The sequence below is a fragment of the Phalacrocorax carbo genome, chromosome 23, assembly GCF_963921805.1.
Source record: "Phalacrocorax carbo chromosome 23, bPhaCar2.1, whole genome shotgun sequence".
Classification (NCBI taxonomy): domain Eukaryota; kingdom Metazoa; phylum Chordata; class Aves; order Suliformes; family Phalacrocoracidae; genus Phalacrocorax; species Phalacrocorax carbo.
This window is the reverse complement of record NC_087535.1, coordinates 1,367,978-1,384,135: the sequence shown is the minus strand read 5'-3', so window position 1 is coordinate 1,384,135 and position 16,158 is coordinate 1,367,978. Positions and strand designations below refer to the sequence as shown.

The 16,158-nt window shown below is 57.4% G+C and overlaps 1 protein-coding gene across 1 annotated transcript; it reads right to left on the bottom strand.

Annotated features, from left to right (window-relative positions):
- Positions 1–832: 832 nt before the first annotated feature.
- Positions 833–15,723, bottom strand: CSRP1 (cysteine and glycine rich protein 1). The gene is made up of 6 exons (XM_064471914.1): positions 15,564–15,723; positions 8,709–8,821; positions 3,933–4,101; positions 3,414–3,540; positions 1,547–1,640; positions 833–1,257 (listed from the first exon to the last, which is right to left on the bottom strand). The coding sequence occupies exons 2-6, from the start codon at positions 8,818–8,820 to the stop codon at positions 1,181–1,183; spliced, it is 579 nt and encodes a 192-aa protein (XP_064327984.1). The 5' UTR covers position 8,821; positions 15,564–15,723; the 3' UTR covers positions 833–1,180.
- Between the last annotated feature and the right edge of the window lie 435 nt (positions 15,724–16,158).

The window sequence follows — 16,158 nt, the reverse complement described above, 5'->3', positions numbered from 1 at the left end:
TATGGAGATGCTTAAAGAGCATACTCCCCATCTCAGCTTCCAAAATGACCAAAAACCGAGGGTGTGATGGGCAGGAGAAAGTGCTTAAGTTGATAAAGAAGCCCAAATCCTGCTCCACAAAAGGATTTCTGCCGCTGTTCGAATTATAGAATCATTAAGGTTGGAAAAGACCTCTAAGATCAAGTCCAACTGGCACGTTGTTGTGCCTCTCAGAACACTACCCATCTCATTTACTCAACCACAAAGTTTATAACGTTAAAAAAAACCCCAAAGCTAAATTCCTTTTGGAGCTCACAACCGTAAGCTGCAGCGAGGCCCATCTTGTGGGGACGTCATACCGGTCAAACGAGAGAATCACAGAAAGAAAGTAAAGCGTTTAGGTGAACATGAATTAAATCTGGGGAGCTGCCAAACTGACGGCTTAATGATCCATGGTACTGCTAAAAACCCAGGGAGTAGGTGAAAAGTTGTTAATTATTCAGCACTGCTGGGCACGCCTGTCTGGAGAGGTGCCACGTAAAAGCACTGATAGGAGTTTCGATAGGGCGTGCACACGTGTTGTGCTACGGACACACCCAGGAAGGTCCGTCCTGGGCTGCTTTTGAAATGGTTATCCACCACGGCAGCAGGGGGAGAGCCAGGCCCAGCTCACCCACGGAGCCACAGCTGGGCCCCGCCAAACTGCACCAAGCAGTTCCTGCCTTTGGGCTTTAATTGCAAGCCACGACTGCAAACTTTTCCCATCCTCCCTCCACCTCCTGACCTCCAGCTCTGGCCATCCAGTGCACCTCCTCAGCCCCAGATGGGGAATAAACTCTCCGGCAAGGCCAGGCATGGGTCAGCTCTGATGTTTATTGCTTGCTCGGTGACACGGCATGGCAAAGCTGAGCTTGCATCCCGGTGGGATGGGCAACGCGGAGCAGAACGGACCTCGCTGCGGGTAGGTGCGAGCTGTCTCCCCGCCAGCACCCGCACCAGCAGGACCCGATGGGGATGGTGCTGGGACGCCCACAGCTTCAGGGTGCACTGGGTCAGGGCGGGGAGGAAGGGGCTCGTGCTGTGAAGCAGCGGGTGGTTACTGATGATGGTGAGGATGCTCACTGCGGGTGCAGGCAGGGTCGGGCAGCACAGGCTGGTCTGGACAAGCCCTGAGCGAGCGGAAAGCCCAGCTCCTGGTGCCTCACTGCGAGTGGACGAGCGCCCCAGCGCCTTGCCCAAAGCCAAAGCCCTTGGGACCAAAGTTCTTGGCGTAGCAACCTGCAGAGGACGGGAAGGGAGAGACAGGTAAGGCCGGCAGCACGAGCAGGTCCTCCTCTCGATGCAGACGCTGCCTAAATAGGACAGGGTTTGCTGGATCTGCTGGGCAAACAGGGAGGCCCCAGGCGCAGCAGGAAACCCCCCAGCTCCGCAGCCAGCCCCCACCCGCAGCTGCTGGGGCCACCACCTCCCCACACCTCAGCCCACCCTGGTTCCCTGCACAGGGGTTTTCACCCCCTGCCTCCACCCTTCGGAGTCCAGGACAAGCCAGCGAGAAGGCGGCACTCACCTTTGCAGTAAATCTCCCCATCTTTGTCTGCCAGGGTGGTGGACTCCAGGCTTTTGCCACACTTGGCACAACGGAAGCAGGACTTGTGCCAGGACTGTGGGACAGGAGCAGAGCGGGTCAGACAACGCCCAGGGTCAGGGCAGCGATGCTTTGGCTACCAAATCGGGTCACTTTTGTGTTTCTGACCCAAAGCAGTTGGCAAAGACCTCTGAAAGGGATGAAAGCTTTCCTCTGGAGAGAGCGGTCCTCCCAGCCCCAGAGGGAAGATACAGAGAGGGGACATCAGGTGTGGTCACTGCTCCCATGTTGATCTGGTTTTAGAGAGCTTTCACCCCCGCTCGCAGCAGTTTGTACAATAATTGGTCAGGAGCAATCACCCCCCCTCTTTGCAGACTGTCCTCTCCGGAGCACCACCGTAAGTCCCCCGAGTTACCCAGCTGAGCTCCACTGCTGCTGTACCTTAGCCTGGGGGTGGCAGCAGGGTTGGGACACCTGCCCCGACACAGCTACAGCTCCAAGGAAGGCAGCAAACAGATACTAAGAATGCAGAAATCAGTCAGTGTTTAAAAATAAAACTCCCCCACGACTCTGCCAGTCCTCTGGGGATAAATGAGCTCACAGCCTTTGAGCAGACCTAGAGTAGCCAGAGCTGCTCACAGAGGAATTTAAATAAACAATATGGAAAACATGAAACCTTTTTTGGAAGAAAATGTGAAATTAGGGGGCTGGAGGAGGAGGTAGCAGATGGAGTCATCCAGCAAACATTAGCACATGAAATACACGATTTGGAATCCTCTCGGGGTTTGCTTGAGTGCAATTGCTTTGCCAGCTTTGGTTCCCTGTAAACATCGACCCCAGAAGCCTACCAGGAAGCTCAGATCATGATTTTAAGCATAAGTTTGGCATCTGACCCAGGCTCACCCTCAGGGTGTCCATCACGAACACCTGCACTGCCAGCTAGGGTACGATGGCGCTGGGAGGCTCTCTCTGTTGACTAGATGCCTCCTTTCCTTGCTCTGGGAACAGAGGGCAAACACAGAAGCCCCAGGGAGCCCAGAGCACAGCAGGGGTGACCCGACGCCACCAACGGAAAGCAAGGCTTTCCCGCCATGGCCATCCCATCCCCTGCAACACAAAGCCAAGCAGCCTGACCCGTTGCCTCGGCACGCTCTGCACATGTACCAACCATGGAGGGAAGGCTGCTTCAAGGCAGGACCCTCCCTCGGTACCCCATGGCTGACAAAGCAGAAGGGGCCCCCATGCCCTGCTAGGCTTCCCAGAGCTGGGCTAGGATAAGGCCACAGCCTGGGACACAAAGGACCCTGGTGGAGTGGTGAATTTGACGTGGGAAGAACCAGGGCTGTTGCAGAGTGTCCTTTACCTCTGACCCTGAGCAGACCCAGTCCACCAGCAGAACCCACACCTCCAACCACCTTGCCCTGCCTGCAGGCAGCGCTGACCACTGGAATTCATTCCCTGCCCCGAATTTGGGCTGCGGCATCCCAGCCTGCAGCAGAGCACGGAGAAGGTTTGCTGGATGTTGCACTTGTTCAGTTAGTGGTGGCAGCGGCCATGGCCCACATCACTGCTCGTCTTCCCAACACATCTAGCAGCAGTGCTCTGAATATTTAGTACAAAATGTATTTCTTTCCTATCTACAAGTCTGTAAGAGTGATGCAGCCTGGAGAACCTGGTTTCCAGACATGCCCAGCTCTCCTTTTGGTGCCAGGCCTCCAGGTGAGCATGGCCACCGGACCCCAAGTCCAGCCCTGGCCGGAGGTGCTGGCAGCCCCTTCTCTGAAGGTCTCCCTGCCACGCAGCAACTTGTGGCACGTGTCTGCCCCGACCACTGCATCCCCCCTCTCACCTTTCCAGCTCCAATCACCTTCTCGGCTGCATACACTGCTTGTCCACAGCGAGGGCACCCATCAGCACCTCCGACTTTCTGGGCCATTCTGGATGCATTAGGGTTGGTGGGTCGGTGGGGCTGGCCCCTGTGGGTGGGGGGGAGTTCATTATCAGGGCTGCACAAGCAGGATGGAGGCAGGAAGAGCTATGGGACCACAAAGCCCAGCCCACTTTTGAAGAGCCCAGAGCTTTAGGCGCAATGTGTAGAGCCCCATGGAAACCTCACCCTCACGGCTGCGTGCTAGGAGGGGACGGGCAGCGTGCTCAAGCAATGGGGACATGTCCCATCATGCCCCATCCCATCCTGCAAACAGGGCTCAGCGGGTTCCCCCCAAGGAGCAGAAAGGCAGGGCAGCCCACGGCACTCTCCAGATTATGAACTGCTGGAAGCTGAGCATGGGCGACACAAGTGGGCAGATGTGGGGGAGAAGGTGCCCAAAACAGCAGCCCCAGTTTCGAAAACAAGAGTTGAACTCACTCTTCATATTTGATTCCCAGAGACTCGCCCTTGTCAGTGCTCAGGGTCCCAGCTCCCTGTCCGTATCCGTAGCCCTTGGGGCCGTACTTCTTGCCATAGCAGGACTTGCAGTAGATCTCCTCTCCGTGCACAGCAACAGTGGTGCTGTCCAAGTTCTTCTTACAGACCACTAGAAAAGAGGGGAGGGCCGTGCCATTAGCCTGCGCATCCAGAGCTCACTAATTAGCTGGAGAAAACAAGCCCTCACAAGGGATGGCACAGCTCAGCTTTCAAGGAGCAAGGAAGTCCATGACAAGGTCCTCCTTAAACGGAGCTAATGCAAAGCAGCCAGAGATAAGGATCACAACAGGAACATTGTCTGGCTTTAAAAGGAAGCAACAACCAAAGCTACAAGGTTGATACTAAGAAAAAGCTTTGTTAACCCTCTTGATGCTGGTATCCTGGAGATGCACTTAAACCTGGTGGGGGGGAGGCCTGAAATTTCCCTACAAATCACTGCAGGAGTCACAAGCACAGGGATGGACATCCCTGCCCTGCTGCAGCTCTGCCACACTCCTAGGCCGCTGCAGATACGCAGAGATAGGCACTTGGGGGAAAGTAATGTGAGCTAATCTATTTTTGCCTTGTGTTTAGGCAGGCTAAAAGCAAACCTGCAGCCGCGTCCAGGGCTGCGCACTCTCTTGTGCGCAGTTGACTGTCCAGACCCCAAGCCAACGATGGAAGATGCTCACGCTCAGGTGTATCACCCCTGGCCCGTGACATGACTATGGTGTGTGCACAGGGTGGTCTCAGGTGAGGAACACTAACTCCGCTGCGTGTTCAAGCCTTGGCAATCAATATGGGAGGTAAGATGGGACAGGAGGAGACAGCAGCCAGGCTCAGGGTCCCAGCTGAGCCCATCCACAGCCTGAGCTTGGTGCTGGGCTCAGGCCACACCGACTCTTCTCCCAGTTTTTAGGTTTTTCTGACTCATGTCCCAGCCCTGATCTCAGCCTTCATGTCAGCTTCCAAACCCTTCCCGGAACACGCCGCCCAGCAAGCTGGAGCGGGAAGCGAGCAGCACCCAAACGGGGCCCGCAGTGATCTCCAGTGTTTACCTGCCCCAGTGCAGGATCCAGATGCCTGGGGCAGAGTCCACAGTGCAGGCAGCCAGGCCCAAAACAGATCCTGTTACAGCTGTGACACAGCCTTCCTCCATCCTGCTTACATGCCTTAAATGTCAAGGCTCCCAGCAGCCTGTTGGCCTCTTCGCCAGCAGAAAACTTTCTTGGCCTTTACCAATATCATAGGAATGCAAACACAGCAGAGCTCTCCTCTTGGAGTGGCGCAAACCGCGGCACCGAACGCGGGGGCGAGAGGCAGCCTTCCTCAGCCCAATTACTAAATATGGTGCTTCTCCTCCGGGGCTGCAGAGAACCCTGTATGCTGCTGCTGGGAGAAGGAGGTGGAAAGGGAGACGTCTCCTGCTGTCTAAGGAGGATCTGGCAGGGTCCTCTCCTGGCTACAGGCTCCCCCATCCCACCACGGCAGGAGCTGGGGATGGAGCACGCACCCCTGTTGAGAAAGACCAGCTCCAGTAAACTGGTCCCGTTGCTGCCAAGCTAATGGGCTAGTGCTGGTCTCTGCACTACCCTGGGGCTCCCCAGGAGCAAGGCTGCACGCAGACAGACCCCCCAGGAGGGGAATTTGGGCACTTCTACTGACAGGTTTAAAGAGCTTTGTCCCAGGGGCGGGAGTGAATGATCTCAATGGCATCTGTCTTTCTCTCCCATGGTGCTGGGTGGATTTAGAGCTCAAATCTAAGCTTTCACAGCCCCTCATCTGCATGAGCTACAGACGCTTCAAGAGGCAGCAGAAGAATTCTTTCCCGGGCTGCTTCCTAGAAATCAGCCCCCAGCTCCCGGGTTTCAGCATTGCAGAAATTCCAGTGCGCTGCACCCTTTGTTTTTCTAAGAGCAGCAGAGTTGCTCCACAAAACAATTAGACAAGAGCTGCTGCTTTCAGAGGCCAAATGGCCTCATTATAGAACATTTCTACCGTGTACTATTGACTCAGTTGGATCGATGCCACTGAGTCAATCACCAAGTCACTCCCTGAGCCAATCTCCAGTTCTAATGCACTGTGGTAGGTTAGGCTCCTTTTTGATTATTTTTCTGGCAGATCAGGTCAAAGTATTTGTTTTTCTCCCCTAAGGATAAAGCCTTCAAGTGCCCTGAAGAGGCCCAAACGCAGCACTAGGGAACAGGCTGGGAGCACAGGAGTTTGGTGCAGCTCAGCGTCACCCAGAGCCTGCGGCACAGGACTGGGAACAGCAGGCAGCCCTGTGGGCTGGCATGCAAGCCACGGCCTGAACGGGGGAGCCCGCAGTCAGATGGGCAGAACGGCTGGGGTACGTGTGGAGTGTGATCGTGTACATCTGCAAAGCACGGGGACAGGAGCCCCGGCTGTAGTCGGCTCTGGACCACCCCTGGTGACTTCCTTCCATGAGCAGACATGCGATGACCTTCTTCCCTGCGTTGGCGGGGTATCCCTTCTCAAAGCAATGCCTTTTGCCTGATTTCATGGCTCCTGGCGGCCTGCACCGCACCCTGGGTGCCAGCATCGCACAGCAGACGCTTTGCCTAAGCAATCCAGCTGTGTGCACAGGGGTCGTGGGGAAGGGCAGAGGCAGTGCAATGGGCTCTTAGTCCCCATACTGTAATTTATAGAATAGAATAGAATCATGAAGGTTGGAAAAGACCTCTAAGATCATGAAGTCCAACCACTAACGCAACACCCCCAGGCCTTCTAAACCATGCCCTGAAGTGCCACAGCTACACATTATTTGAACACCCCCAGGGATGGTGACTCCCCCACCTCTCTGGGCAGCCTCTTGCAATCCCTGACCACTTATCCAACCTAAACCTGCCCTGACGCAGCCTGAGGCCGTTCCCTCTCGTCCTGTCACTGGTGACTTGGGAGCAGAGACCAGCCCCCCCCTCACTCCAGCCCCTCTCAGGCAGCTGCTGGCATGTCACCCTTAGGCTCCTTTCTAGTGGGCCTGGCAATATCCCTATACTGAAGTCATTCATTGACGTGGACTCAGATGGCAAAAGCCAGTGGTGGGGGCAGATGAGGGTAACATTTCCCACCGTCCTTATCTGAGGCTGCAGAAGAAACGACGTCCTGCTGCAGAGAGTGGCTGCAGTAAGGATGCAGCCTGCCAAGCCCCTGCACGCCTGGGGAAAGCCTCTCCGCAACTCCCCTCCTTAGGCCTTTCAAGCCAAAAGGTTGGAAAGCTAAAGCAAGGTTTCCAGCCTGGAAACTCCCACGTACAAGAGCTACTGGCCATGCTGGCCACTCTTCACACGGCGCAGGAAGCAGAGACATGGCAACAGCCCCTCTTTCTCACATCTGCATCCTTCTGTGCATGCCGCGTCCCAGGCAGGCGGGCCAAGAAGTATCCAGTATCCGTGCCAGGTGGACACAGGAGCACAGCAGGGATCAGCCCCATGAGGACACTGGTATTTCCCTGCTGGAATAGGTCTACTGAGATTAGTTATCGCTGTGTGCCTGTTTATAGACCCTAGCTCTGCTTGCTGCCCATACGGGAAAGACCACATCTGTGCTCCCTGCTGCAGTGGGGTGGTGAGGCTGGGAACAGGGTACAGGGACCAGCCAAGAAAATGTTAAACCTCAGTGGGACCCTGCTACAAGGACAGCTCTGAAGATGCACTTCTGCATCTGTCACAGAGCAGCAGGAGTATCATGTTGATGAGCCATCGGTGGACACAAGCAACACGCACACTCCTGTTGACACACGAGAATCACTAGTTCTGTTATGTGACAGTCTTCAAGGGTGGGGGACAGAGATCTGGTAAAACACAGGCTGAGGACAATGGTCATCGTGTTCGAAGGTCCTGCAGACCCCCTGGATGTGGATGCCCCTGGTTTAAGGAGCTGCTCTCAGCAATGTAACACTACTCGCCGGTCCCTGCACAGCTGCCCTGGTATCCCCAAAGGGACGGGAAGGGTTTCTGGGGACCTGCAGCATGAACCCAAGAGGATTTGTAGGTTCCTGCAGAGCAGGCAGAGGAAGGGACCTCTGCACTGAGTTAATCCACAGCCAGATCCCGCTCTGCTGCCCTTCCCTGGAGGTGACACTTGGGTCCAAACATACAGCAGAGACACCCACCACAATTGCAGATTCCCAGGGAGGCTGGAGGTGACACTTTAGGACTTCACAGTGGGCCTTCCATCAGCAGAAGGGCCAGGACAGGACCACATCTTCTTCCCATTATCTCCTGGGACACAGGAGCAGATCCCATGCCACTTCCCAAGGCCTAACCAACTTTTTCATGTGGCAAAGCCACATAGAAGACTAAAGTTAGCATCACCTCAGAGCATTGCACGGGATGTGCCACCTCCTTCCACCACTGTTTGGAGAGTCCCTGTCTCATGCTCCGGTCTTGAGCATCTGGAGATAGTCTGGAGGACTCAGCCTAGCCTTTCCCTGGTGTAGGGACAGACTAAGTCTTTGCGTGGGTGCTGGCTGAGGTCAGCCCTGACAGCTTGGACAGCCCCTGGTGTCCTGGGATGATCTGTATTCCTTCAGCAGACCAAACTTCCGAGTCTGGAGAGAAGCAGAAACCCTGCCACAGGGCTGCCACAGCAGGGCTGTGTGTAGAGGAACCCTGACGAGTGTTTACACAGCCCGTAAACAGGACGTGACGGGGTCCCCAGCCGGTGGAGAGCCAGGAAGCAGGGCGGAGGGGAGAGGGAAGGGCTGGTACTCACTGCACAAGAAGCAGGACTTGTGGAAGCTGCTGCCTTCACATTGCACCTCCTCAGCGAAGTACACTGCCTTCTGGCACACACCGCACTTCTTTCCTCCTCCCCAGTTCGGCATCCTGCAGAAAAAGCACAGGCAGAAACAGCGGGAGGGACGAGGCCAGGCAGGGCGCTGGCCAGGCGGGAGGCAGGGATGGGGCAGAGCAAGCAGCCGGAGGGCCCCTGCCAGCAGCCGTTGCACATCTGCTCACGCAGGCAGCACCCACAGATGTTTGCTGTTTGCACAGAATAACAGAATTAGCAAAACTCAGGATGCCCACAGGACCCATTGTTTCAGCACCCAGCAGTATCAGCTGCATCCTACAGACCACCAGTCCTGCCAGCCAGAAGCAGCAGAAATCCCCGTCCTGGAAGCCATGGGACCTCGCAGCTCTTTGTTGTGCCAGGAAATGGGAGGAAATGGGACAATGATGGGAGACGGTGCTCACAGAGGTACCCACGGCACTGGCACCTCCTTAGATCACAGCCCTGCCATTACCCCTCGAGAGGGCAGCACAGCAATAGCCGGGGTGACTGATCCTTGGGGCTGGGGAGTACATAGGTTGTCACCCAGCTGGAAACAGTTCCAGCTTCTGCTCCCTGAACATCTCTTCCATTTCTGCCAGCGCAGGGCAGGGGTATAGCCAGGGTTGCCAAAAGGGCAGGACCTGACCCCTGGTACCACCAAACACAGCAGGCTCTGGCACCGTGTCCCCCATAGCATCATTAGCTTGTGCCTCGCCCGGCCAACCACTCACACACTCCCCCTGTACTCAGGCACCTCAGTCTCCTCCAGGATTGCAGGTACCACCACAGAGGCTGGGAAATCAGCAGCCCCAGGGACAGAAGCTCACACGCAGGGCAAACACCTGAGCACCAACCTAACCCACAGTGCCACTCCTTGGCAGGACATAAATGCTTCTATTTCTCTCACTTTCCTGAAATGTATCTGATGAGACATGACCAAGAGGCTCCATGATCTGCAAATTTGCAGATAACCCTAAAATGCTGCGAGCAGCAAACACAAGTCACAGAGCTCCAACCCAGAGGGGCCCTGGTACTTTTGAAGACCAGGCCAACATAAACCTCAAGACAGCTAAGTCCTACACGGAGATGCTGAGGGAGGCAGGCTGGTTGAGTGTGGCCAAGAGGAGGCTAGGAAGGATCTAGCAGCAACCTAGGGTTGCTACAGACAACAAAACGAAACACTTTTTGTTGTTGCCCAATGATATAAGAAAGGTCAGTGGGCACAGGGTGCTGCTCGGGAGGTCTCCAGAAGCCTCCCTCCACCAACACTTCTGTAATTCTCCGTTCTGCTCCCACGTGGGGACAAGCAGCAGCAGTCACCCTCCCCGTTGCAGGCACAGCTGTGTGCTTCCCAACTCCCAAACAGCTGAAGTAGCAGGACCAGGTCCCCAAAACCAAACACCATTTCCTCACTACCCTGTCTGCCACCCCACAGCACGTGCAGGATCTCATCACCTCCCTCGGCTCGGCTGCATGGCTACGAGGAAGGGGAGCAGGGTCTGCCAGGGCACAGCCTCTGAGCCCACTCCTTGCAGCAGCTCTGAACCCCTGGGTCACCTCGGGCAGCTGCAGCCCCAGCTCTGGGTCTCCAAACCACCATCCGACGGCACTGCCCTGCCTGGCAGGCAGCTGGGGAGATGGATGCTCAACACAAAAGGGCTGGGGACCTTATAAATGTCAAACGGAGAGATGGGGGAGGACAAAGTGCTGCAAACCCTCTGCTGTGGGTACAGTGGAAGTACAGTGAGATGTCTGTACCTTCCAAAACATGGGAAAGCTGAGCTCTTCCCTGTGTAAGAGTATTTTGTCAGGCAATAAAAAAGGGGAATTGATCTCAGCCTGGTTATAAAAGCAGGCAGGGTGCAGGTCAGGGCTGGCGCGCTGGCAGGGCTGCGCAGAGGCGCTGGCCCCGCTCTAGCCCGGCTGCAGCTCCCGGCTCTCGGGTACCCAGAGGGTCTCAGCACAGCAGAACCAGGCGGAGCTGTGCAGGGTGCCAGGAGCAGGGGCTGGAGGGGAGGCTGAGCTGGCTCCAGGGGTCCAAGGAGCTGTGTTTGGGGTGTGATTGCAGCAGCTGGGAAGTGTCTTTTCTGAAGGCCCTGCAGGCTGGGCTTCCCACCACTGCGCATCCTGTGCCAAATCCCGCCTTCAACCTGATCGTTCCAGTCCCAGCCTTTGCATTGCCTTAAAAGGACACAAACTGTTTCTCCCCAGAGCCTGTTTTTTCCCCCTGCACCAGGAAGAGGGCCCGACCTGGTTCAGGAGTTTCCTTGGAGGGCAGAAACATCCAGCAGCATCCCCCTGCCAGCCCAGGCAGCAGAGATGCCGGCGCCCACACGGGAGCCCGGTGGTCCCTCTTCCACCCGCGCCCGCCTGCGTCAGACCCCTCGTCAGCAGTAGCACAATGCTGGACAGAGTGTGCCTGGGTCCCCCATCCCTTTCCAAACACGACAGCTGGCAGAGCCCACCTCTGGGACCCACCGACCTTCATTTTGGTGGGCAGCCTCATGCAGGCAGCTCCCTGCCTCAGTACCCCTGCCATCGCTCCCTGCTCCGCAGCCAGGGCATCTGCAAGCTCGCTCAGGGACAAACTGCCTGGCGTGGTTTGGCGCCAGCTGATCCTCTTTGCCTCCACAGCACATTTTTTTTCCCTTTACAGCAGCAGCAAAGGGAGGCTCTGTCCCAAACAGCAGGGTTCATCTGCCCAAGCCGAGACACTGGCAGTGGGGACACTCCTCTGAGCTGCCTGTAAGTCTGCGGGAGGGTAAAGGCACTTCTGGGTGAAGCGTTTGCCACAGGAGGACATTAGGACCTTTTGCTGCTTATTTTCTTGCACCCACCATGGGAAGGTCGCAGGTGTCTCCATGTAGTTTAAATGACGACACTGAGATTTCGGCAGGTGACTCCCGCCATGAAGCGCCCACCAGCACAGATGCAGCCCCAGCAAAGCAACAACCCAGCAAGACCTCCTGGCACATGCCAGGATGGATTCTTCATGGGGAAGGACCATAAAAATGGGTTTGTCCTGGGGATAATGGGCTTGTGATAGCTCACAGCTGGGCACAGAGAAAGCCTGGGATAAGATTTAACTTGCAGGGAATTCCGTCTTAGGCCACGACATACACAGGCACATGCTGAGAGCCCGGCAGGCCACACCAGAGATCAAAAAGCCGTTTATGCTACAGGTCAGTATCCGCGGGGAAAAAAAAAGGAGCATCCTGCTCATGGAGCCTGGGACCTGCACCAGCCATCTCAGAAGCAAAATCCTTACAATAGCCAACTAGACAGACCCATCACCCCCACCCCCTAATTAATGGCTATTTTAAGATATGTCAGAGGGTTCGCAACCCTTTCGACATTTTTCAGAGTACTTTGCCCCATGGAGCTGAGCACCACATTCTGTCCAATTGCAACTATTGCTGACCGCAGTCGCACTTCTCCAAAGCACTATGAGGCCCATGCAGAATGAGGAACAGGAGGTGACTGTCCTGCAGCCAAAGAGCTCACTGAGCACAGGCAAGAGCAACACCCAGGACCGCCAAAACTAGAGATTATTTTTCCCCCTCCTGCAGCTCCACGTCCCATGCACCGTAAAGTCACAGCAAATGCAACCAGGGCCCTACAGACAGCAACCTCTGGGCCAGGCATGGCTCAGCCCCAGAGATGGTCCATTATCCGCTCTGGAGAAGGCAAGGAGCCTCATAAAATCAAGATATAGTCCTTCTATCAACAGCTGTATTGCTGGGAAGCACAGACACAAGTGAGGCTTGTGCAGAACCACGCAAGTCTGACACTTTTTGGAGATTAACTCTGATTTCAGTGTCTGACGTCTGCCTTTGCGGCAGTACACTTCACCAGGTCAGACCCACTCACATTTCAGATGGGCTTGTGTTGCACCCGTCTGGGAGGCAGTCTAAGCTACACTAAACAACCAGGCATAAACCAGTATGGAACCAGTACGTCCTGGTCCTTTGGGATGTCAGCTAAACCTGAGCTGTAAAGGAAAGCAGTGAGTGGGCGAAGCCAAGCCGTCAGGCAGTGGGAACTGCTGTTCCTAGTCACAGTCACCGGTGACTGTAGTCACTGGTCACAGTCACTGGTCACTGCAGGACCATGATGACACGGTCACCCTCTCCTTACAGCGCGCCGAGTGACGAGCACGCTCATGGCTCTCAAACCAAAGCTGACAACCACCGTTTTACCTGCCTGCGAGCGGCTGGTTTTTAACTGCTACAGCTAAAGCAGCACCCGCTGCCCTGTGAGCGCAGCCTCGCCCTTACAGGAGCGCTCAGAGCGCTCAGAGCGGTGCAGGCTCCCCCCCTTCACCCTCTAACGAGCTTTACCTGCAGCCACCAGGATCTCAGTACAACCATTCGAGCTTCTGCAATAGCTGGAAAACCTTTCCCACGTATGTGCCCAGATGTTCTACTAAAATAATTAATTGCAGAGCGATCACTTTGTGCTTGGAGGAGGTCACTGAGGAACACGAGACTCATGCTGGCCCGTTGTAAAAGGTTCTTTTCTTTCCCAATGAGAGCGTTAATACAAGTGGATGGCAGAAAATCACCGTCAGTGCTGCACAAAGTTCACTCCTAACGATGTTCACAGCAGTCCATGGAGGGTTATTATACGGCCTGGCAAAGGGACGAGTCAAAGGGGAGGAAACCACCATAGGAGCCCCAAGCCCTGGGGTCTGATCACCGCCTGCCAGTTTAGGGAGCAGCTGGCACAGCCATGAAACGAAGGAGGCACCCAGGCAGATGAGGCGTGTGGGCAGAACAGAAAGGGACCGGCTCGTGGCGGTACACATAACACCACGTGGGAGATGTCCGGGACAGAGCATCGGGGGCTCTGCACCCACAACCGCAGTCGGGCCCGTGCGGGAGCCTCTGGCCCGGACAAACAGCATCTGTCACGGGGCAGCTCTCACATCACCTGGGCACGAGCGCCCTACGCGAGGCAAGTCAGAACTGTGCCCCCGTCCCCCTGCCAGGTAATCAGCCGGGTGGAGCAGCGATGTGAGGAGACTCTGGGCTGCCGACAGTGTAAATGAGGATAAATTAAGGTCATTTGTGACACGGTGATGTCAAACTGGTGAGCAAGAGACGAATGGGGTCCTGAGGCTGGTGAGCAGTGGGACATTGCAAAATACTGAGCATCACCATGGAGAAATCAAAGATCTGACCCAGGAAATGCGGCTGTATCAGATCAGACATCTCTGAGGGCTTTGCCTGGAGCGGAGGGGAGAAAGTCGGGAGGGTGCAAGCTCCAGAGCGATCCTCACACACGGCTCGTCTAGTCCAAAGCAACACAGGCAGGCACTGGTTCTGCTGCCACCGCTAAGGCAGCCTTCAGGTTTGCTGTGCCGGGGAAGGGGCCGGTGCGAGGCCAGCACCGTGCTGAGCCGCCTGCCAGGCATGGCCATCAGCCAGCGCTCACCAGCCACGACGTGCCTGCGGACCGACGCACTGCTGCCTGCGGACCGCGCGGCTCCCCAGCTTGGGTCACAAAGGCAACTTGAAAGTTTCCTGTCACAACTGGTTCCTCAAAGAAAATCCCAATTTTGCCCAGAACATAAGCCAAAAGCATTTTCAGGTATGCTCAGAAAAGCTACTGACTTCTGCAGGAATCCAAATCCGACCAAGCTCACTTTGGCTTTGCAAAGCCCTCTTCTCCAGTCGGACACATCCTGGTTGTTCTGCCCTGCCTCGGAGGAGCGGGGAGCCGAGCTCAGCCGCTCCAGAGGCAGAGTCTGGCACTGGCATCCCGGCTGGAGCGGCCCCAATCCAGGAGGTGGGAGAGGCCGGCTGCGGGCCTGAGGCCGGACAGACAGTGTCACCGACCCGCGGGAGCAGCGGCGAGTGCTGAGCTACTTGCAGAGCCGTGAGTCCTCCCTAGGGCAAGGAGTGGTCACGGACGCTACAACACCTTTCCAGCCTCAACAGCAAAATCCAGAAGAGCCCGGAGGTGCCGCATCCAAAGCCGATCTCACTTTTTAGCACTTGCACCTTCTCACCCGGTCCGTCTCTCCCTATACCTAATACTACGACTCGGCAGCAGCTGGTACTTTTGCCAAGTGCTAATTAACACCCCCTCCTACGCGCTGGCCCCGCTGCCGGCTCTGAGGTTTGGAAAGCGGCACCTGGAGCTGTGCTCAAGCGTGTGCCCCGCCAGGTCCTCAGCGAGGCAAATCTCTGTAAAGCGACATCGGTCCACTGCGCGCGGAGCGGGCTCGGTCCCCCCCGCTGTCAGCTTTATTCAGGCTGCAAAGCGAAGCGACGGCAGGGCCCACGTTTTGGCGAGGGGACGGGGTGCAGGGACTCCGCTCGCAGCCCAGCCCGAAGCCACAACCCAAGGTTTTCCTTTGCGAAAAAGGGAACAGGAGCACTTAGCGGAAGGTTAAGACTAATGCCAGCAGAAAGTTTGGTGACTGGGTGGGAAGAGACCGCGCGGCCTTGGTGCCCGCTCTCCGCTGGGTTAGAAAAGTTCACCCGATCTGATGCAAGAGGTTCGGCTTCCGCATCTGGCGTCATGTGCACGGCCACTCGTGCCATGTCGCGCCTCTGCGGGCCCCACCGCACCCGCGCCCACCCCGCGACACGCGCCGCGGGCTGTGCCCCCGCTCCAGCCCCCAGCCGGGTGCGGTGCTGGGGGGCGCAGCCGAGGGGCCCGGCGGGGCCCGGGGGGATGCAGCCGCAGCTCGGAGGGATGCGGAGCTGCCCGCCCGCAGCAGCGGGGCCCGGGGCCGCCCGCTGGGGGGGGTGGGGGGGGGCTCGCCTGCGCGGGGCCCGCACCTACCTGCAGCTGGGCTGGGCTGTGCGGGGCCGGGCCGGGGTCGGGAGCGGGGCTGGGGCCGGCGGCGCTCCGGGGGCTTTTGTTGGCGGCGGGAGAAGGCGGGTCGCGGGGCGGCGGCGCGCTGCGCTCGGCGCCAGCCCGGGCTGATGTCACGGCGGCCGCCGCCCCGCCGGCCCGGCGGAGGAGGGCACCGGGCGGGTCGGCCCCGGGGACCCCCCGCCCCCGGGGACCCCTCGCCCCCGGGGACCCCTCGCCACCGGGGATCCCCGCCCCACCCCGATCCCGGGGACCCCCGACCCCGGGATCCCCCGGCTCCGCCAGCCCCGGCCCCGCCGCCGGGATTCCCACCCCATCCCGCTCCCACGCTGCGGGGGGAGGATGGACCCCTCGGGGCCAGCCGCGGCGGCCCCCGCACACCCCCAGGCTGGCTGCCCAGCGTGTGCCCCGCCGGGAACACCTGTCAGGCGTTTGGGTCGGTATTTTGTTATGCTGAAAGTTTTTCTCTAAAATAAAAGCTGCGAGGGAAGGTGTGGAGACATCGGCAGCACAGAGCGACCGTGGGAGCAGCGGCTCCCCGCGGGACCCCCCGGCAGCGCTG

Coding starts and splice junctions, on each gene's coding strand:
- CSRP1 (XM_064471914.1), bottom strand. CDS start 8,820: ATGCCGAACTGGGGAGGAGGAAAGAAGTGCGGTGTGTGCCAGAAGGCA. Junction 3,541..3,932: donor CTGGGAATCAAATATGAAGA/GTGAGTTCAACT, acceptor CCCCACCCACAG/GGGCCAGCCCCACCGACCCA. Junction 1,641..3,413: donor AGGTGATTGGAGCTGGAAAG/GTGAGAGGGGGG, acceptor CCTGTCCCACAG/TCCTGGCACAAGTCCTGCTT.